The sequence below is a fragment of the Gossypium hirsutum genome, chromosome A06 (genome assembly GCF_007990345.1).
Source record: "Gossypium hirsutum isolate 1008001.06 chromosome A06, Gossypium_hirsutum_v2.1, whole genome shotgun sequence".
NCBI classification, from domain to species: domain Eukaryota; kingdom Viridiplantae; phylum Streptophyta; class Magnoliopsida; order Malvales; family Malvaceae; genus Gossypium; species Gossypium hirsutum.
The window spans coordinates 122,861,885-122,883,871 of NC_053429.1; the positions used below are offsets into that span (position 1 = coordinate 122,861,885).

The 21,987-nt window shown below is 30.2% G+C and overlaps 2 protein-coding genes across 29 annotated transcripts; both read left to right on the top strand.

The window, feature by feature from the left end:
• Positions 1–1,744: 1,744 nt before the first annotated feature.
• Positions 1,745–9,760, top strand: LOC121230767 (uric acid degradation bifunctional protein TTL). 28 transcript variants are annotated; one of them, XM_041116137.1, is made up of 10 exons: positions 1,745–1,888; positions 2,372–2,459; positions 3,207–3,270; positions 5,255–5,314; positions 6,242–6,417; positions 6,537–6,619; positions 7,368–7,425; positions 7,606–7,707; positions 8,166–8,322; positions 9,196–9,760. In XM_041116137.1, the coding sequence occupies exons 5-10, from the start codon at positions 6,277–6,279 to the stop codon at positions 9,648–9,650; spliced, it is 996 nt and encodes a 331-aa protein (XP_040972071.1). In that variant the 5' UTR covers positions 1,745–1,888; positions 2,372–2,459; positions 3,207–3,270; positions 5,255–5,314; positions 6,242–6,276; the 3' UTR covers positions 9,651–9,760. The 28 variants fall into 28 exon arrangements, with proteins under 28 accessions (XP_040972071.1, XP_040972066.1, XP_040972054.1 ...); XM_041116122.1 differs by having other exon boundaries at positions 1,751–1,888; positions 6,231–6,417; positions 9,193–9,760; XM_041116141.1 differs by having other exon boundaries at positions 1,751–1,888; positions 6,231–6,417.
• A 9,120-nt stretch (positions 9,761–18,880) lies between these two features.
• LOC107903354 (transcription repressor OFP13) lies at positions 18,881–19,931 on the top strand. Its single transcript, XM_016829368.2, has one exon. The coding sequence runs from the start codon at positions 18,991–18,993 to the stop codon at positions 19,696–19,698; it is 708 nt and encodes a 235-aa protein (XP_016684857.2). The 5' UTR covers positions 18,881–18,990; the 3' UTR covers positions 19,699–19,931.
• The last annotated feature ends 2,056 nt before the right edge of the window (positions 19,932–21,987 follow it).

Here is a 21,987-nt window from a genome sequence, read left to right on the forward strand (position 1 = left end):
TTAATAATATTATTATAGAAAAATGTAAAAAAAACTTGTAAAATATAAAAATTGTAAAAAATATTTAATATTAATTAAATAATAAATAATAAATTTGTAAAAAATTATTTAAAAATTTCCAATTTTATTTAAAATATAAAAATAAAAATAAATTATAAAAAATATAAACTCTTAATATTTATATATATGAACAAATTAAACATATAAAATATTCAAAAAAAAAATCTAAAATCTAAAATTTTTTCTTCCCCTATTGATTCTAAATGTTTTCTTTAAAGCTGAGATTATTTTAATAATCAGTAAATATTTTATTTTCTTATAAAAAAATGTTGCATATTATTAATAATATTTTTTTTCCTTTCATAAAGGTTGTTAACTATAAAGGCTTTCACTTGCTTATCAATTAGTTTATTGTGTAAGGCATTTGCAAATGATTAATAATATATTTTTCTTAATTAATTGTGTAATTATCTGCCTTTTTATTTGATTAGTGGTTCATTAATTGCTCTAATGGCTCTACCATCACATGCAAATTTATCTAATTGCTCTAGCATTCCATATTTGTTTGGTCATTCCCTCTTTAACATTTAACATATAATATTTATTATCATTTGTTAGTCTTTAACCGAGTTTTTAATCATTTGAATCAAAATATTGTTTTTCGATTTACTATTTAAAGTATGGGTAATTCGAATTCCACCTATAGATGAAATTATGAAGTATGCAACATAATAGTAATTGGGGTGCTTCAATTACACTCAATTCAATAGCAAATCATTTTTTTTAAGAATAACAAAAGTCCATTCAACTACATTTCGAAGACTTGAATGTCTCAAATTAAAGATTTCATGAGCAGTTTGTGGTGCTTGTGTCTAACTTCATTCTTTCAAATAACATTCTATCCCACGACATGGTGCAAAAAAAAACTTTTTGTATTAGCAAAACTAACATCTATCACGTAATATTTTGGTTCACAACGCAAATAATCTGTAACCTTAATTATAAAATTTTATATAAACATAATATAGAGAAAAATATTAGACTACAATCTTTTTTATAATACGTTATAAAATAGGTTTTATAAAATATCCGATAACTTTTATAACGCTTCTTATAAATAATTATAATTTTTTTATAACTCTATAAAGTTATTTTTTTATAAATAGGTAAAAAGTTATAATATTTTTTTAATAAATAAGTATAATATATGGTACAAACAAGTAAATAAGTTATGTCCATACTTTTTTTATCAGAATTTTTTTATAGATAAGTACATTATAATAGGTAAAAAAAATTATAATATATTTTTTTACCATAACTTTAGAAACTTTTTTAAGATTTAAATAATTTATATTTTTATTATAACATTATAAAATACACAAATTATTTTTTATAATATTTTTTTAAAGATTTATAATATAATTTTAAAAAAAAATTATAACGACCCAAAAGTTAGGGGCGTTAACGTACTTTTGGGACTCCGTTTTCGTAAATAATGTGCATAAATGTTTTTATTAAATAATTATAGAGTTGTGTAGAAGGGAATTGAATGATAGTTAAATAATTTTAATTACTAGTGTTTAAATTAAGTACAAGGACTGAATTAAGTATGTGGTAAAAGTAGTAGTTAATATCAAATTAAATGGTAAAAGTACTGTAAGGGACTTGTTAAATAAATATATCATTACTGTTATAAGTGATGAAATATGATAATTATAAATATGTTAGTTAATAAAATGAAAAAGGGAAATGTAATAATAATGTAAATAGAAAATGAAGAAATAAAAGAAAAGAAAAGCATTTCTCTTTCTTCTCTTGCATGCCGAATTGTTGAAGGTTGAGGGGGGAGACTTTCCGCCATTTCTTTTCCATTTTAGAAGCTCAATTGGTTGGTATTCTTTGATCCTTTTAGCATAAATTTGGTATTTTTGGAACCTTAAGATCTTGAACTAATTTACCCATGTTGAAAATTTTAAATTTAGTGAAGTTTGTGGAAGTTGCCATTGTAGGGAATTTGAGTTCTTGGTGTTATTATGTTAGATATTAAGTTTGGTAGATAAATAGAAATAATTGCTAAATGATTCTTGATGATATTAAGATTCAGGGATTAAATTATGAGAATGATAAATACAAGGATTAAATGGTGATTTAATTGAAGGTATGAGTTGTTTTGGACCTTACGGAAAATTGTTTGACAAGGGGCCTTCTTGATTTTAATTAAATAGCATGTTTTAGAATTGAGGATTAAATTAAATTGAAAGTTAATGTTGAGTGCAAAAATGTGAAATGTGAAATCTGGTTAAAAGGTTAATGGTTTGAATAAATGTTTCTTGGTGATTATTAATTAAATTAATTATGTGAATAAATTTAGATCGAGAAACAAAAGGATTGGTTGGTAATTGTGGAAAAGAGAAGATTGCTGAGTAACCATTCTCGACCTTAATAGCCATCACAATTCGGTAACTTCGTATTCTGAACTCGAACTTTATAAATTGTTTTAATTAATCTAAATACTACTTGATAACTTATTATATCATTAATGTATTTGTTAATTCAATTGAATGAGCTTTACGGATGTATATGTATATATATAATGTGATATTGAGTTATGAAAAGTAATATTATCGACTTGCGAATGAGTAATTGACATTGTCAATTCGTTCGACTAGTGTTGGGCACATTATGGTATTCGTTGGTACATTCAACTAGCGCTGAGTGCAAAACATCGTCATTCGTTCGACTAGTGCTGGGCACATTACTATAATTGTCGGTTTATCCAATTAGTGATGGGCATAACTTCTGTCAATTTATCTGACTAGTGCTAGGCACATTACTATAATTGTCAATTCATCCAACTAGTGCTAGATGCAACTTCTGTCAGTTTATTTGACTAGTGCTGGGCACAGTCTCTATATTTTTTGTTCATCTGATTAGCGCTAGGCGCAAAGTTTACTTATGGTTTAACCGTTAGGCACTGGGTGCCACTCATTGAATGTTTTAAATCGATAAGGTATTATTAATCCATCATAGAAGGTTGGTGTATAAGCTACTATGGAAGATGTAGGAAATATGTAGTTGAATTGAGTGATAAATTCCATAAATATAAATATATATGCTATGGATTATGAAAATGTGAATCATCAAATTTAGTTGAAGTACTTGAGATAATGAGATTATTTAATATAAGATTGTTTCCTCATATGTAGGTTAGGTACTATTTTTGTGTTTGTTGACTCAGCATCCAACAATCAAATCTCGGACTCAGTGTTGGTGATACTCTCTTTTACATTTTGGCATGTACCTAGAATGATATTTTGGGGTCTTAAATTTTTAGTGTATAGTTATGAATGGGTGTACTATGGCCTAGAAGATGAGTCTTTTAAACATGTGTTTATAGGTAAGTATGCATATATAGATAAGGTGGATATGTGTTTATGGAATATGTTTTGTAATGGTTGAAATTGCTATTGTATTTGTTGAATGCTATAAATTTCAATGAAATTGGTTGTTTTGAGAAATGTATGACATGACTTATTGAGTAGTAATGAGTGGGTTATATAATAAGTTTTTAATTTGGTTATGAAATGATTGAAATTTGTTTGAGGTGTCTTGAAAGGCATATTGGTTAGGTGATGAATGGTTGAATTGTTGGTTTGTGCTGGATGATCTAAATGTGGTGTCAATGAGGGAACATTGGTTAGGCACTTAATATGGTTGTTTAGGCATGTTTTGAACATGTTTAATTGTGTTTTGAATAGGTTAAATGGTTGATGAATTGGTTGCTTAGTGTCCAAGTAATCACAATTTGGTAAAGTTGAGTTTTAAGGTATATTTAGGTTCACAAGGCCTAGGACATAGGCTACCGTATGGCCGTATGACCTACACGGTCTATTCCTACGACCGTGTGTCTTATTAGCTTTAGGAGCATGATTCACATGACCTGGCACACAGCAATGTGTCTTAAAACAATGAGTTATATGGTCTGAGACATAGCCAGCGACACAGCTATGTGACCTAACATCGATTCCGACACTAGCTGAGACATGGCCGTGTGTCTGGACTTCAAATATCCACACGGTCTGGGTTGTGACACACGGTTTAACCACATGGTTGTGTGTCCCCTATTTCTAAAATTTTTAATTTTTCCCAACATTTTTTATTAGTTTTGAATTGACCCCAGAGTGTTTCTAATTTATTTTTAGGCTATCGTAAACTCGTTTTAAGGTCCGTTTGCTTATGTTCAGTTATGATTGGTATGTGATTTGATTTATTATCATTATATTGAATTTTTTTAAAGTAATGTTAAATGTTTGAAATGTTATCGTAATACTCCATGACCCCAATTTGGCGGCGGAGACGGGTTAGGGGTGTTTCATTTTTTACCATAACCGTCCCAAGTACTTGTATGTGTTCATGCTTATAATATAACTTTTATAACTTGTATAAAAAATACTTTCTTAGAGTTAAATCATATATGAGTATTTGAAAAGTGATAGTGTAATTGAATTTAGCTGTAATTACCCACCTAATTACTTTCTCATCCTCTTCCTAATAATTGAATAGTGTAATTGCAGTACTCCAATCACACTTAATTTAGTGAGACTCACTAATTACAATGGTTATCCAAACATGTCACAAGATCCAAATCCAATTACTAGTTGGTTTTCCAAACACTACCTTAATGTTATTGTTAATCATCTTTTCTGTCATACATAAAAAAAATGTTTAATGGTGTAAAAAGCTCTCAAACTTTAAAAAAAATAAACACTTAGTTATTTTTTTTTAAGTTTTTTTAGTTTTTTAGGACTTTAAGAAAAAAAATTAATATTTTAAATACTTTTATATATCTTATAAATTTTAAATATTTTTTTCACAATTTTTTATATTTTTAAGGTTTTTTACAATAATATTATTAATTCAACGAATTTCTTTTCATTTTACTTTTTATAAATTATATTTTTTTTTCTAAATTTTATATATATTTTAAATTATATTATTTGTTTCTATTTTTATATGATTCGGCACCAATTTTTTAATGGCTATCAGAAAATAGACTAAAAAATATATTGGAGACATACTTTAGGTACAAAATTAGGAAGTGAGTGTACTTTAGATACCAAATTGGGCAAAAACAAAATTTAAATACCAAAGTTAGAAAATGAATACACTTTAGGGGCCAAAACTTGAATTAAGCCTTCATATTATTATTCTTATTATTTATCCAGCATTCATTGCATAATTTGCATTCAATCAGATCCATTTGCAACCCAAAACGAAAGAGAAAGAGAGAAATCGAGTAGAGATCGCCTAAAAGGTAATTTCTCATCTCATCATCCGCGTTTTCTGCTTTTCATACCATCACAAATATTTGGATAATCTCAGTTTCTTTTTCATTTCAATAAATTTTCTTGGTTTAATTAACTATTCCTTTGTGTAAAAAAAAAAAAGAAATTAAAATAGAACAGAATGATCATTTCCTTTACTCTTTCAATGATTATACTTTCTCCGTGAAATGGGAACTTGAGAAATGCTTTTCTTGGTTGATATTTGTATGGGTTTCCTATTCATTATTTCCATTTCGCCACTATGGAGTGCTTGGGTTGACTTTCCGTTGAATTGCTGGGAAACGTGTTAGACTTTGTTTTGATTCAATGTACAAACTTCAATCTTCAAACAGATTTGAATTTGCTTTTACCATATACGATCTACAAGCTGCACTGTGAAGTTAGTCTTTAGTCAACTTAAGGGAGATTTTACTTGTCAAAAACTAGTTCTCCAGAAAAAGAAAGTTTAAGCAACTTGGTGGAGGTGTAATTAGTGAAGGGTATTATGCATGCTGTAGATTTATACTTTTTCTAATCAATTGATACTAGTAGAGCACTTAAAATGAAGAAACTCCTGATCATGTTGGGAAGAAACGGTTGAACCCTTGCGTATCGATTAGTAATTGAAAGAGTACTAACTCCTGATCCTTAGAACGACAAGCAATAACTACGAAATGGATTCTTTTTATTCTCTCTTAGGATGCTGGTGAATGAGTGTATATTAAGGCTATGTTGAGGCCTGAGACACTGTTATAAGGTGGATCATAACTAAATAAGTGTAGGGTAAGAGGATTGATATAAAATTGATTGAAATATATAGACTCTTGGCTCTTATTAAACCATTAAATGAGGATTTAAATCCAGAGGGGTTCTTCTTTTGATGGCCATAAATTCTAAACTGACCAGCACAGTGACAGATAGCAGTGAGTGAGCAGAAGAGAAGAGAAGAATAATGGAGGAGATAAAGGTGGATGAGAAGGAAGCGTTGGCATGCTGCGGTAGCTCCCAATTCGCTAAGCAAATGGCTTTGGCATCTCCATTTCCTTCAGTCGATCATGCTATCTCTGTAGCCAAGGATATCTGGTTCGACAAGGTCACTCCTTTCTCGTCTTTTATTTATTTATTTAAATATTTATCTTCATTAATTAAGTGTTCATATTCAGTTTCTGCTAAGCAATAATTGTAATAAATAAATTAATTTGATGGGTGAAGGTTGATGTTATTGGTTGGTTGGAAGCATTTGCAGCTCATCCTCAGATTGGAGAATCCCCTTCTTCTCATACCACCAGTGCTCAGTTCGTGTTTTTTCCTTTTCTAGTCATAGATATTAGCTAGGGATCTCACTTCTCGCTTGATCTCATCATACTCTGCTATTTGCTTGTGTTAAGAATCATCATCACTTGCTAACCCAAGTTGATCGTATCTTTCTCACCCCCTCTGCCCTTCTGATTTCTCTGATCCTGTACTTGTAGCTTTTAATACCTTAGTTCCATCTGAAAGTACTAATAATGAGAAAAAAGAAGAAGAAAAACAACCTTTGTTCAATTCAACCAAATTTAACTACTTCATATACAACTTTTTCCTATGATGTAGCCATTAAATCATTAAATTGCATATCCCTCATCATTTGAATTTAGCTTCTCATATTTTACATCTCCTCTCATCTCATATATTTTCTGTTTCCGGTTAATGACAACCGGTGCAAAAATAAATTTCCTTTATCTTGACCAAACATCTTAGATTTTCTTTGTAATTGGATTTTCAATTTGTCTTGTAGTGTTTCCTTTCCCTACTTTTGACAACATCCTATCCCATCCCAGCATATATTTGGTTATGGTATGAATAGCAAAACAAGTTCCAGTTTCATTTTCAAACCCTTCAACACTTGCTAGATAGAAAGTGGAACAGTTATCCTTGTAACTGTAATGCCCTGCCAAACTACAATTATTCTTTGAATTTCTCCTCTCTCTAAATTATGAACTTTTTATTAGTTTTTGTTGTTAGGTCACTTGAAATTATTATTATTTATTTATTTATTTACAGGTGGAGTAAGGGAGAACAATCAACTGCTTTAGCAACTGCCACTGATTCTGGGTTACAGGTTGAAATTATGCTTCACTTGAACAGCTAAACTATTTAGGCACTGAAAACATGGCTCTCACCAAACATGATTGCCAGGCTACCTAACTGCACCCTCACACAGTACATAATTAACCATGTAGAATTAACAATTATATATATTTAGTTATTTGTGTAAGGAATAATCACCTTGTTGTTACAGGAACTATCTGACTGGAATGCTCGATATAGGCAAAAATTTGGACATGTATTTCTAATATGTGCCTCTGGGAGGAGCGCTGCTGAAATACTTGGTGAATTGAAGGTAAAGCTTGCACTAATATTACTTCTGCCATTGCCATAACCTAAAACTTAAGCTTTCTTCAAATGATGCCTTTACCGAGGAGTTTGTGATAAATTTTAGATTTTGATAGTTGTCTTGGAACTTGCAGCCTTTTAAATTAGCAATTGTTTACTTGCAGAGCAATTGTTACATGCATGAATTTTATGCTAATGGTGAAATTATTTCTGACCCCTATAACCTGGCTTTATGCTTATGTTTTTTGTTTTTTTTTGGTAAGAAAACAATAAACTAGCTGAGCGCATCACTTGATCGAGAACATGTTCTTGTACAACCTCTGAACTTTTAAATTTATTGTTTCTAATTTCTGTAGGGCACGTTATGCCTATCTTCATCTTTCTGAATATGCGATAACTGGCCAGTCTTGTATCCTGAGGCCTTTCAGAAGTTGATACGAATTATTCTAAATTTTTCTTTTGCAGAACCGGTACTCAAACAGGCCCATACATGAGCTTGAGATAGCATCCCAGGAGCAAATGAAAATAACAGAATTACGCCTTAGAAAGCTTTTCTCAGCTAAAACAAAAGCTGATTCAACAGGCAGCCAGTATTCAACGGCGGTAGCGAGTAAAGCTGAAAGTACTTTTCACTTTCCTTTCTGCCTTCTCCACCTCCTTCCCCTCCCCTTTTTACCCCCTTAAAACATCACTTTCTTTTTCATTGTGCGTACAAAGATCCTCAACACATGCATTATTTTTTGGGGCCTATGAGTGGGAGTACTCACTGAGAGACTCAAGCTTTAGGCCTACCAATACCAATACAATGTTCTTGTATTAGATGAACTAGAAGATTAGGAGATTCATCCAACCTTGCTAAATCAATGAGATATGACTATTCGAAGCAAGTCAACCTGCACAATAGTTAGCATCTCTGTAAATATGTTGAAGAACACAATTCCATCCTCACACAATAATTGTTGACAAAGAAGAAGAATATGTCCATATGGATTCTTGTCTTTCAACGGTGCCATTGTTGAGCCAGGCTATCAAAAGTGTTTGAAAATCATGTTCTTAAGCAAAACAAAAGCTTCCTTAATGCACCATTCCTCATGGCAAGTGGTGCTGCTAGGTTAGTTTATTCTATTGACTGATGACCTTGCATGTGCTTAAAATAAAGCATCCTAGATGAAATGATATAGAAATGCTGCAAGTTCTGACCATCCAAGAGCAAAGTCCTTCCTGCCAATGGATGGTAACACTTGTTTCATTGCAAGAATAAATCGTAGAATGTCCTTGTTTGCATTGTAGTCCTCTATATTCTAGAAGATGAATGGTTAACCTTTTGGGGAAAACAATTCTAAAACAAAATGGGGTTCTTGTATTTGTCTTAAAAATTGGATGTATATTAATTTTAATTGTTTTTATCTTTGTTTTGTGCTATGCATGCTTTCAGTGTTTGGATTTAAGTCACCCTTCATCTTGTGTTTTTTCCTTCATTTTTTGAAACTAGAAGAACGTGTGGGCATAATTGGACAGCATTTAACTGCTCCTTTAGAAGGTTTTCCTGCAAAAGCTCCTCAAGTCCAAGCTCGAACTCGACCACCAATCACTACTCATGTATTAGATGTTTCTAGGGGATCTCCAGCTGCTGGTATTGAAGTACGTTTGGAAATGTGGAAGAGCAGTCAACCTCGTCCATCATTTGGTGAAACTGATATAGGCGGATGGGTACTTGAAGGATGTTCAACTACTGATAGAGATGGACGGAGCGGTCAGTTGATGAGCATAGTAGATGCTCTCAGCCCTGGAGTATACCGAATAAGTTTCAACACAGGTAAGTACAACCCTGGAGGCTTTTTCCCCTATGTCTCAATTGTGTTTGAAATCAAAGACACACAGAAATTCGAGCATTTTCACGTTCCTTTGCTGCTTTCACCATTCTCCTTCTCGACATACCGAGGGAGCTAGAGGAACCATATTTTCTTATAGAATCCACAATACTTGAACATGCTTGCATGGGGTTAACTGACTTGATGGGTTCATCTTTTGATATCATTACTGTTTGTATGTGGTGTAAATGGAGAATTTCACCATTTTATTCCAATAAAAAACAAGTGACGAATAAGATTGTAGCTTGAAAAAACATTCTAATCCTTCGGCAGTTTGGTATTTGTGGTTCATGTCTACCATTTAAAGAGGCCTCTTTAATCACATCATTCCAGTCCGCATCTTTGCTATTATTATCCCTTGCGTATTAAAGCCTTGTTAATTTAAGTGTTTTCTATTACTGTCAACAATTACGGTAAGAAATTAAGAAGTTAAAATGACTATATTAGATATGATGTTGAAAAATAACTAATAGGTGAAAAAGTTAAATGCTTTTTTTTATACTTAATATAAATTACTTGTTAAATTTTAAATTAAATATAAAACCTATATTTTATATTAAACATTTAAAAAAATTAATTGTTACTATAACACTAATTCCACCTAGGGGTGAAATTGAGTTCAACCAAGTTTGAATATTATCAAGTTTGAGCTCGACTTGAAATTTGATGTTCAATACTTGACTTAAACTCGATTGAACATCTATTTTTAAGCTTGAGCTTGGCTCTAGGTATAATCGAGTTGTTTGAACCCAATTAAGCTCATTTATCAATTTTTGTACTCAAGCTTAATTCAATAATTAAGTTTAAGGTTAATAATATATATTAAGGGTAAATACATAATTTAATAATATAAAAATATGAAAAGCTCGATAAAGCTCGTGAACCGTTCGAGTCAAGTATTACTAAGCTCGAATTCGGCTCAATCAATCAGTTCAAACTAATTGAGTTCGATTTTTTTAAAAATCAGACTCGAGTAACTTGTGAGCACTTATATCTCAATTACACTTAATTCTGCCTTAATCACATCTAATGAATACTCTTTCACGTTAAATAATTTATATTAAAAAAAAAATCATAAAGAGAATAAATTAGAACAGTGAGCAGCAAAACTTGAATGTCCTTGGGGGCATGACTATTAAAATGGGATGTTTTGGTAATTTCATTACCCAAATGTGAAAAGCAAAAGTCATGTCAGCTTATTGATTTACACAGTTGTTTTCTTCTCAAATTTAGGCAAAAATTTGAATTGAAGGTAAACCAAATTTCATAAAGTTTTCAATTGTCTGACTGCTGGATATAGGCAAAAATTTAGGCATGTAACTATGCCTCTGGTAGGATTGCTAATCAAATACTTGTCGAATTGAAGGTAAACCACAGCTTGCCACTAATATTGCTTTGGCAGTCTCCATAATCTAATCCATGCCTTAGATGATATGAATTATTGTATAGATTTAATATCTGTTTTGGCTCCTGTATTATACTGAAATTCTCACATTGACCCTTCTATAATTTTTTTGGTCACTTTGTCTTCTCTACTTTAGCCCCTTGACTATTTACGCTAAAAAACAAAAAAATTCCCATGTATTCACATGTTCACCTCTTAATTTGTAGTGAAATTCTTACTTTTTAACTCTTCATACGTTCATAATTGATTGGCTTAAACCTCCCATGCTTGAGCTTGAGATACTCCAACAGGCCCCAAGAGCAAATGAAAATAGTAGAACTACGCCTTTCTGTTGGGGATTATGAACAAGGAAGAAGCTGGTTCAGCTTAGGTTTGTGTAGTAAGGCTCGATACTTACTGAACAATCAAGCAGAATTTGAGCTTGAAAAACAGAGCAGAATTGAAAGCAAAGAAAATAGATGGAGTATATGGATGAAGTCTAATAGATTTTCATTAAGAAAGAACTTTTGCATAATGCCATTACATATACTAGACATAAGCTGGTCATTACAAGTCAAATTCACCTAAACATCCACCTAACACCACTAAAAATACATTGAAACTTGTTAAATTAACTTGTACACTTTGTAAAGTTGATTTATCAGCTCAAATGTCAACAAAAATACATCAAGTACTTCACCTTCTAAGTTCTAATTCAACTAAACTACAAAATATGACTTGAAGTAAGAAAACCAATTCAAATTCAACAGCAACATTGAGCTTCAGCTGCTGCATGCATGGCTCGAGTGCATGTGCTGCTCCTTGGCTGCATGTGCTGCATAGAGACCAACTTCAACAGTTTCAAAGCTCATCTCTGCTAAAACAAAAACTGTTTCAATGGTGGTATCTACTCAAGCTGCAAGTCCCTCTATTTTGCAAAAATTTAATCATCACTTCCCCTTTTCCATCTTTTCAAAAACTAGAAGAACGTGTGGGCGTAATTGGACAGCATTTAACTTCTCCTGCAAAAGCACCTCGAGTACTCCGAGCTCGAGCCTGACTGCCGATTACCACTCTTGTGTTGGATGTTTCAAAGGGATGTCCAGCTGCTGGTATTGATTTACGTTTGGAATTAATGTGGAAGGGCGGTGAAGGTGGTCCATCAGTTGGTGAGATTGATATAGGTAGATGGGTACTTGAACCATATTCAACTATTGATATTGATGAGCATGGTTGATGCTCTCACCCATGGAGTATACAGAATAAGTTTCAACACAGGTAAGTACAACCATGGAGGCTTTTTCCTTTATGTTTCAATTGTGTTTGAGATCAAAGAGACTCAGAAATGGGAGCATTTTTATGTTCCTTTGCTGCTTTCACCATTCTTCATCACTGCTTACCGAGGGAGCTAGAAGAATCATATGTTTGAACCAATAATGTGATACATGAACGTAGATTTTATGTAATTTTATACGTGAAGTTTTGATTTGATTTACTTTTTACAAGCCATGGACACCATATCAATTTATTAAAATTTTATGTAATTTTATAGGTGAAGTTTTGATTTGATTTACTTTTTACAAGCCATGGACACCATATCAATTTATTAAAATTTTTGTTTGTATTTTGCATAGGTAAACAATTATATGAATCTAATATGAAAATAAATGGCTGCATTTATTTCTTTAACGGTAAGCTACACTATTAGTTACTAAACTATGGGTAAGTTTTCGTTTTGGTTATTCAACTAAAAAAAGTTACAATTTGGTTATTGAATCATTTGAAAGTTTTCATTTCAGTTACTGAACTATTCAAAAGTTGTTATTTTAGTCACTGGGTTGTTAATTTTTTTTAAAGTTTCACCAGTGAGTTTTAAGCGATAATTTGACGATCAGTACGGCGTATCAATACCCATGGACGAGTCAGAGAACATACATTAAATCTAAGTCGATCTGACAGTCAATGTTAAATGTCAGAGAAAAAAGCTCTTTGAATTTTGAATCGCAAACTTGTGGCATTCAAAGCTATTTCATGAAAAAAAATTGAATTGTAAAGAGAAAGGGAAAAAAAGTTTTCAATCTGTGCAAATAATGCGAACAAAAAATGTATAAGTGGGTTTAAAGTATGACAAGTGTTTTATAAGATGAAGTAAAAAATAAATAAATATATAAATATAAATAAACGTGACACTTATTAATTACACGTTTAAACTGCTCATGAAGTTTAAAAAATTCTATACACAAAGATTGTATCAAATAATTACCTTTTATTTATATATTTAATGTTTTATTAAACTCATTTGAGGAATTAAAAAACTCCACAAACAATTACTTTTATAATTGGATAAATGGTAATAGAAGTAAAGTCAGAAATTGTTTTAGGGGTCGAAATTAAATTATATATTTTTATGATAGTAAAAATGTAAATTTATCATTTTGATAGTTTATATCTTTATAATTTTTTAAAGATTAAATCAAAATTTTAACATTTTAGGGGCTAAAATGTAATTTTATCATTATCAATTTAAAATTTTATAGATTATAAAAAAAATTAAATGAAAACTTTTTTATTTTAGGGGATGGGTCCCTGAATGTTAAAATATAAACTTGATTAAGGCTTAATCCCAGAAGAAAGATTACAAACATTTAGATCCAAAGAAAGAGTACATAAATCAACCCATATTCCTCTAAATTTTAATTTGTTTATACACTCATGATCCGATATGCTTCATTATAATAGCTATGAAAATAATGTCCCTTTATTTTAGGGGAAACTACCTTATTTATGATGTATTTTCTATTTTTAAAAATATAATTCATGGATTTTTTTAAATAAACAATTTATGAGTGAGATTAGAAAGATAATATATAATTTAAAGTTTTTTTTTCGGATGGGTGTTTATTTTTAGTATGATGCGTTTAGTTTTTTTCTTTTTTGTTTCACACTATAATATTTAATCTTACCACCACCTTATTTTTACACTAACCGTAGATAAACGCATCACCCATTCGAAGGGACCTTATATTGTACTTAAAAATAAAGAAATAAAAAACATGTGTAAGACTTTATCCCAAAAAAACAAACTTAACTTTTAAAGATGTTTGTTGAATATGGATTAAGAAGAATAAAAAAATTAATTAATTAATTAACAAAGAAAATAAATAATTAAAGAAATTAAGTGGCATGAAACGAAAAAGGGTTAAGGAGATAAGAGACTAATAAGAGAGAGAGAGTCAACGCAGCATGTGGCATTAAGCCAATGATTTTCTTTTTAATTTCCCTTTTTTTTAAAGATGATTGGTATATTAATCCGATTAAAAGGTTGAATCGATTTTATATACGAATGGTTAAAGATCAATTGAATTAAATTAAAAAATTAATTAAATTAAAAATTAGTAATTTGATTTATTTGATCACTACTCAAATTTTTTTTTAGACAATAATGAAAGTGGTAGAAAGGGGACATTGGTACAAAACCCAATTCAGTTCCAACCATGTTCATTTTTCTCTTCAACCAAAAAACCATTATTGGGCATGCATTACACACTGATCAGTACCGGCAGCCAAATCTTTTGACAACTCACTTGCTTATTTTTATGTATATATAGACCTTGGTGTGCTAGAGAAATGGTACAAGCTGAGCATAGGTTGTAATTGAGTTAATTTATTTGGATTTTTTTATATATAAAATGTGTTATTTCGAGTTTAATATTTGAAATTTTATTCGAGATTGATAGAATAAAAATTGAATTATTAAAATCCATTGAATTAAGTTCGATCATATTGGTTTATTTAGTAAAAAAATAAATTTAATTTTATGTTCAATTTTAAATTTAAGTTTAAATTCGATTCCATTATAATCAAAATTCAATTTATCAAATCCAAATAATTTGTGAGTATAGTTTTAGAAAATATTTTCTTTAGCATCTGCCAAATTTGAAGATTCCCCCATCCAATAAATTAGGAAATCATTTCCTTCAACTCAAAAATCAAGCATATGAGTAAGAGAATGAACGAGTGGTAAAAAAAAATTGAAAGTAGATATTTTTCTCAACCATTCAAATTTTGAAGTCGTTATTGTTAAGAGAGGTTTTATCTGAATACCACCTTCAACCCGAATAAAATTAATTTCAATCTGTAAAACAGATGAAGACTCCTGTAATTAGGTCCCAATTGACACAATGAACACTAGATGAGAGCTTAATTGGTCCACAAAACATTCCATTTTGATGGAGAAGCACATCATGCAAATATGGGGAAATTTTAATACTAGAGTTGTTAAATTGGATTAAAAGCAAGTTGTTATGAATGTTATTTAGGACTCCTATTTCATGATCAAATCATCTAAATCTCCTTTCGTTTATAGATTTTGTTTCATGCTTCAAAGTGATTCATATTGATTTGCTTTAGATTTATAGTTATTTTATATTCCAAATATTACATTTTGATGGATTTATACTAGATCATAAGTATACAAAATGAAATTTTGATAAAAATATATACATGAAGATGTGTTCACGAAGCTTTTAGGAATTTCGCTTTTTTCTTTGACGATTTATCTATTAAATATCACATAAGAAATTAAGATGTAATTATACTCTACTAGTCAAACACATCTCGAGAACGGGGATGGAGCCAGAAAATTCTTTTAGGGGGAGACGAAATTAAATTGCAATTTTTAATAGCCTATATCTTTATAACTTTTAAATGATTAAATCGAATTTTATCATTTTTAGGAGGTCAAAATGCAATTTTACTTTTACTAATTTAAAATTTTAAAATTTCTAAAGAGCCTAAATGAATAATTTTCTATTTTAAGAGAGATCAGAGCCCCTGCCAACCCCCTTAAATACACCATTGCTCAAGAATTAAAATTTCTTGTAATTACAAAAAATTACAATTACTATATTTATAATTACTACAAATATACCCTTAATAATTTAATTTAAGCCTTTTTTAACATATTTTTTAGTTTTAACCCCTAAAATTTTATAATTTTATTTCGACTGTAACCTCTAGGTTTATATTTAATGGAGATTACACCCATGCAGTCCACATGGTTTATAGTAGAAATTAAAGAACACTTATCATTGCAAATTATTGTTTTCTATTAATAATTAATAATAAAAAATTGTGAATAAATAAAATCAAAAGCTCAAACATTCCAAACAATGAATCTATAATAATATATGACTGAAATGTGGGAAGTACGTTGTTCCACGTTCTACCAAAGAAAAGAAAAGCACATGGACATGGACATGTTGTGTCTTAAGGAATATATAGAAGTTACATACGTTGTATTATAACAAATAATTTAGTACCTTTCTGAAAAAGTTTTCGGTTTGCATTCGTTCCGACTTAATGTTTCAACAGTTGTTTCAATTGAAGTTGGGATAGAGCGGTTTTAAGGCAAAGAGAAGAAAAGAGCAAAATAAAGAGAAAATTAGCGGATGGTATTTGTTAATTTAGTTCAGAATTACTATTTCTACTCTACGGAACCTTTTTTAGAGAATAATTCTTATTCAATGATCTAATGGAATTACCTATTTGACTAAACTTAATCTACCCTTTACAATAATAGATAATTGCAACCCAACAATGATTCCAATTGTTACAAACCGCTCCCCACGAAGTATACAAACAATGTATCTCTCTCTAATAAACGTATAAAGAGTGTCGAATGAACGAAAGTAGAGATATTACAATAACGTACTCAAAAGATACTCTAAAAGACAATATGAGAAAGTTGATTAGTAGCAAATTTATAAGCTAATACAAGAGCTCTTCAGCAATGCTCATTAAAATATTCAAAAGTAAGTTTCAGGTAACTTCAAATATTACGATTAAAATTTGGATAGTCCTTAAAAAAATACAAACTCTTCTCTTTTAAAAAGCCATTTGATTGAACCAGAAGTCTTCGCATGAGTCTATAACTATCGTCACAAATTACAATCCTATTTGCTGCAAAAAAACCATTTTATACAAGGCTCAAATAAAAATAAACACGGTCAAATATGCCAATACAAAATCTTTAGTTTACATGTCTACTTTACAGTATATCTTAACCCCTTATCTATAATCTCAATGAATCATATATTTAACATCATCATAAGCCTTTAGTTTTAATATTGCGGAATTATAGTTGATTGAGTTCTAGTTCAATTAGCATTAGTATTCTTGTAAATGTAAGAGAACGTGGATTCGAGTGTGCTGAAGTGCATTATCATCTTATTTATAGGTTGGGGAGGGGCTATTCTAAGCATTTTTGTTTTAAAAAAGAGTAGATATATTCAAAACCTACATTTAGTGATAATTAGGGGACTAGCAGAGCCCGACCCCCTAAAATAATTAATATTAATGCACTATAAATATAAAAAACCTTAATTATAAAATAAAGATAACAAATTAGTAAACATAATAAATGCGACTACACAAAATCTTTCTTTATCATCTCTCTCGTCCCAATCTTCTCCTTCTTCATTTATGGTAAAGGCCAACTTTGTGTGATACAACCATTGCTCCTAAATTAACTCACATGAATTTTGTCTCTCCTTAGAGTTTTCATGCTAAAGGCCAAATACCCTTTGCCTCAATTCTAAAATGTTTAAATATCCTCCCAACCCCTCTATTTTTTATATCTTTCAAATTTAGTTTCATTTTCAGAAATTTAATCTCTCTATTTATCTGATTTAAAAATTAGGGTCTAATCAATAACATAATTAATAAATTTTCATTAAATTTGAATATATGATATTTTAATATTCAAAGTTTTGATTTAAAAGTTTAAAAGTCCAAAGAGTGCAAGGGCTTAAGAGATAATTAGACTATTATAAAATGCTACATGTTATCACCTCAAAAGATAAGTTCCATTTTTTTATTGTCTTTTTATATAAATTCAACATTAATTTTATTAAAGAAGTAAACGTGTTTTGTACCCAAAAAAAAAAAAAGTCTCTTCTACTAACTAAAGACAATATTGGTTAATCCCTTTTTATAGTATGAAATGTGCCCCTTGGTTACAACATAGAGGGAGCAGCTTCAGTATAATATAATATAAATTACCACTTTCCTTTTAATCAATTAGGATACATTAAAAAAAAAGTAGTTGGGGATTATAAAATTGAAGTCTATAAATTTAGGGTTTTATCATAACTTTTAAGAGAGATTTAATTCTTCTTGAAGTATATTTGATAAGTTGATGATATCTGCTATTTTTGACACAATGTTTAAAACTACTTATAGTCTTTCTCTAACACATAAATAAGAGGATAATGCGGTTCAATGCACTGAAAACCACGTCCTCTTGTGTTGATAATAATACCTGTGCCAATTGAGTCATGACTCAATCGACCATGTTTAATAATCTTTACTTTGTATATCTCTCCTTAAGTGGGTTCTTTATGGCATTCAGGGGCGGAAACGAGAGAATAAACGATGTTCTTGGCTCCCTTAAAATTAGTACAGGGGCGAAACCAGGGGGGCAGACATGGGCCCCGATCTCCCCTAAAATGGAAAATTTCTATTTAGGCCCTTTAGATTTTTTTAAAATTTTAAATTAATAAAGGTAAAATTACACTTTGGCCCCCCTAAAATTATAAAAATTAAATTTAATCCTTTAAAAATTATAAATATATAGACTATAAAAAATTAAAATTTTATTCGACCCTCCAAAAAAATTATTCTGACTTCGCCCCTGGATTAATATATGGTAAAAATACACTTTGATTTTGAAGATAACTTTAGAACGATGCAATATCTTTTATATAAAATGATAAATTTATACAATTATGATGACAAAAATACTTTATATTTAGTGAATATTTAAAGGGGGTGGACAATAAATATTTAAAAAGAACATTGAATTCCACAAACCACAACATTTAATATGAACATGATAGGCCCTACCAACCCCATTTCTTTTCCATCTTCCCACTTCTTACCTTCTCACCTCTTCTTTTAAATACCATTGTTTCAACTCCCGTCTGCTCCCATATTTATTATCCTTCACCTACGCACCCCACAAAGACAAGACACCATGAAGCTACCTACTCTGTTCAAGCCTAAAGAACCCACCTCCAAGCAACCATGGCAATGGCCTTCATGCAAGCACCCCAAGACCCTTTCTTTCCGAGCAGGTGACGACGTTTTCAAGACAGTTAACTCCATGTTCTTCGACCCTAACAACAACAACGACAGCGGTGTTGAAACCCCACAGTCATGGTTCACCAACTCTTCAGACTCACCCAGTTTATCCACCACCACCACCGACTCAGATCATCAAGGCTTTGATGGTGAGTCTTTAGAGACAGTCGTCCGTGGAGCTCGTTCCGAGAGGCTGTTCTTCGAGCCAGGCGGTGACACGAGTTCCATCCTCGAAGAAGCCAAAGCAGCCGGTGGTGGTGGTGATGGGTTGTTCCCGTTCAAAGAAAGCGTGATTCTAGCTATGGAATCTGATGATCCGTACGTGGACTTTCGTAAGTCGATGGAAGAGATGGTGGAGACACATGGGATGAAAGATTGGGAATGGTTAGAACAACTGTTGGGATGGTATTTGAAGGTGAATGGGAAGAACAACCATGGATTTATAATCGGAGCTTTCATTGATCTACTTGTAGCTATCACTTCTTCCTCTGATTCCACATCTTATTCTTCTGCTATCGCTTCTTTCCCTTCATCTCCTCTTTGTTCAACTGAAGGAGATGTGGATGAATTTCAACTCCAACAAAACATTGTTTTGCCTTAGAATCACAGGTCGTTGGATGATGGCTTCTTTTTGGCTTTTTGGCTGTATAGTTTTGATCACCATTGCATATGTAATAGATGTTATTATAATTAATTGCAGTAAATTTCGAGGTAGAAAGTGAATCAAAATTCCATATAATTATCGCTAGGTTATTTTGTGTCCCCTTTTTAAATTATTGTACATAAGTTCTGTTTTCATCTCTTTTTGCTTTTATAACATTATTAGTTAATTTAGATCATTTGTATCATTGTTGATTTATTCTTAGCTCGAGTAGCATGTGTATTGTTGTTATTATAGAAGAATTGAGTTTAAGTATGCTTAAATATATTATTTTCTTATTTATGGGTTAAAAATTATTCTCGTACGTATAGATTTTTTTCTTGGAAACATCCATTTCAATTGATCAATATATTAGGATGAAGCAATGCAAAAAATTAGTTAAATCAAGTTAAAAAATCAATTGAACCGGTAATTAAACTTGGTTTGATATTTATTTTTATAAATTTTTAATAAATTATTCAATTTAAATTAAATAGACTAAAGAGTCGGTAACCTATCCAGTTTTAAAAACATTAGATCAAATTAAGTAAAATTAAAGTAAAAAGACTAAATCTCAAAATTAAACCTTATAAAGGAACCTAAAGCATAATTTAATTGTTTTTGTTCACTTTGCGACAACTAATCTTTTAAATATAAATATAATTGGGAATATGATTTAAATATGGAATTCTTTTTGAACTTTTTTTTGGTGAATTGCAAGAAGAGGACAAAGCCCTAACATCAACGCAACTAGCACGACTCGAATCCAAGGTTCTTATTATAGTTGCTCTTTTTGATATAGTGTCTAAAACTACTTATAGCTCCATAATAAGCTTCAGCGTACTCGAACTCATATACTCTTACATTAGTAATAATACCGATACCAATCGAACTAAAACTCAATCATCTTAAATGTAAAATTCTTAAGTTTAAACTTCATCTCATATAAATAATTAATTTAATTTTATATTAGATTTGTGCAAGTATAAATTAGTGGAAGGATGATTTGTGATTTATTTTATGAGATAATATCTTACTATAATTATTACTTGTCCATATAAAAATGTTTGAATAAATAATGGAGAATTTCCATTAATATTGAATCAAAAAGAGACATCAGGTTGTACCACATTCATCATAAAATCAGAAAAAAAGAAAATATCTGACAAAGTGGATACTCTCTTTTTATATCAATACCCTTTATTTGTTTCAAATAAATAATAAGAAGGGTGCATTTATTATTAATTTTAAAAATAAGTGGATTAAAATTACAGAATTTGCACTGGATGTGCTTGGGATAATATATATAATTCACATCAACATTCATCTAATCTATACCTTAAGATATCTGCCACATACCCATCAGCTTTTTTTTTCTTTTTCTTTTTTTTTTAATTTATGAAAAATAGTTAATTTTCAGTTTTGGTCCTTTAGATTTAATCTTTATCCTTTACTTTCCAACATAATTTAGTCTCTATATTTTTATAATTTTATTATTTAATTCAAATAGTTAATATCGTTAGCTTTTCAATTTAAATATTATGTTGTTATAATTAATTTGAAAGTAGAGAGATTAAATTATTGAAAGTAAAAGTCAGAAGAATGAATTCGAAATGTACAAAGTGTCATGGTTGTTTGAACCGATTGGGTACCAATCCGGAGAGAGACATCAGACTGGTTGATCTGTGAATCGGTACAAGCTGGTAGAATCAGGCTGGAAAAACCGATTAAACTGTTTTTTATTTTTTTAAAATAATTTTATTTTTATGTTTTTAATGATTTATTTAACCAACCATATGAACCATTGGTTTGACCAGTTCAACCATTCTAAAAACTTTGCTCAGAATATATTAAATCTTCAAAATTTTACTTTATAATTTGATATAAACAAATAATCAAACTTAAAATAAAGCGTGAATAAATCAGAAAGAAATTAAATAATGGAAAAACCATCTTTAGAGTACATTTTAATTAAGGTCCCTACAAAAACTACCAATGGATTAAGAGATTTAGTATTGGGCTCCAAATGAGCCCAATTTTTAATGTTGGGCTTACCAAATTCCTTATAAAAAATCAGTGTAAAATTCTTATTAGCAAATTAATATAAATTTAACCTGAAAATGGCTTAGAATGAAATGGGTTAAGGTTGAGGAAATCAATAATTAACTTGAATCGTGGTGTTTGAATGATTTATAAAATATAAATTAAAAATTATAATTAATTTGAAAAGAGGTTAAAAATTAATTGTTC

What these genes read in the sequence shown, in the direction of transcription:
- LOC121230767 (XM_041116132.1), top strand. Translation starts at nt 6,277, where the DNA reads ATGGAGGAGATAAAGGTGGATGAGAAGGAAGCGTTGGCATGCTGCGGT. An exon ending in CCACTGATTCTGGGTTACAG is followed by an intron (nt 7,426 to 7,605) that starts GTTGAAATTATG and finishes TTGTTGTTACAG; the next exon opens with GAACTATCTGACTGGAATGC. An exon ending in AAATACTTGGTGAATTGAAG is followed by an intron (nt 7,708 to 8,165) that starts GTAAAGCTTGCA and finishes TTTCTTTTGCAG; the next exon opens with AACCGGTACTCAAACAGGCC.
- LOC107903354 (XM_016829368.2), top strand. Translation starts at nt 18,991, where the DNA reads ATGAAGCTACCTACTCTGTTCAAGCCTAAAGAACCCACCTCCAAGCAA.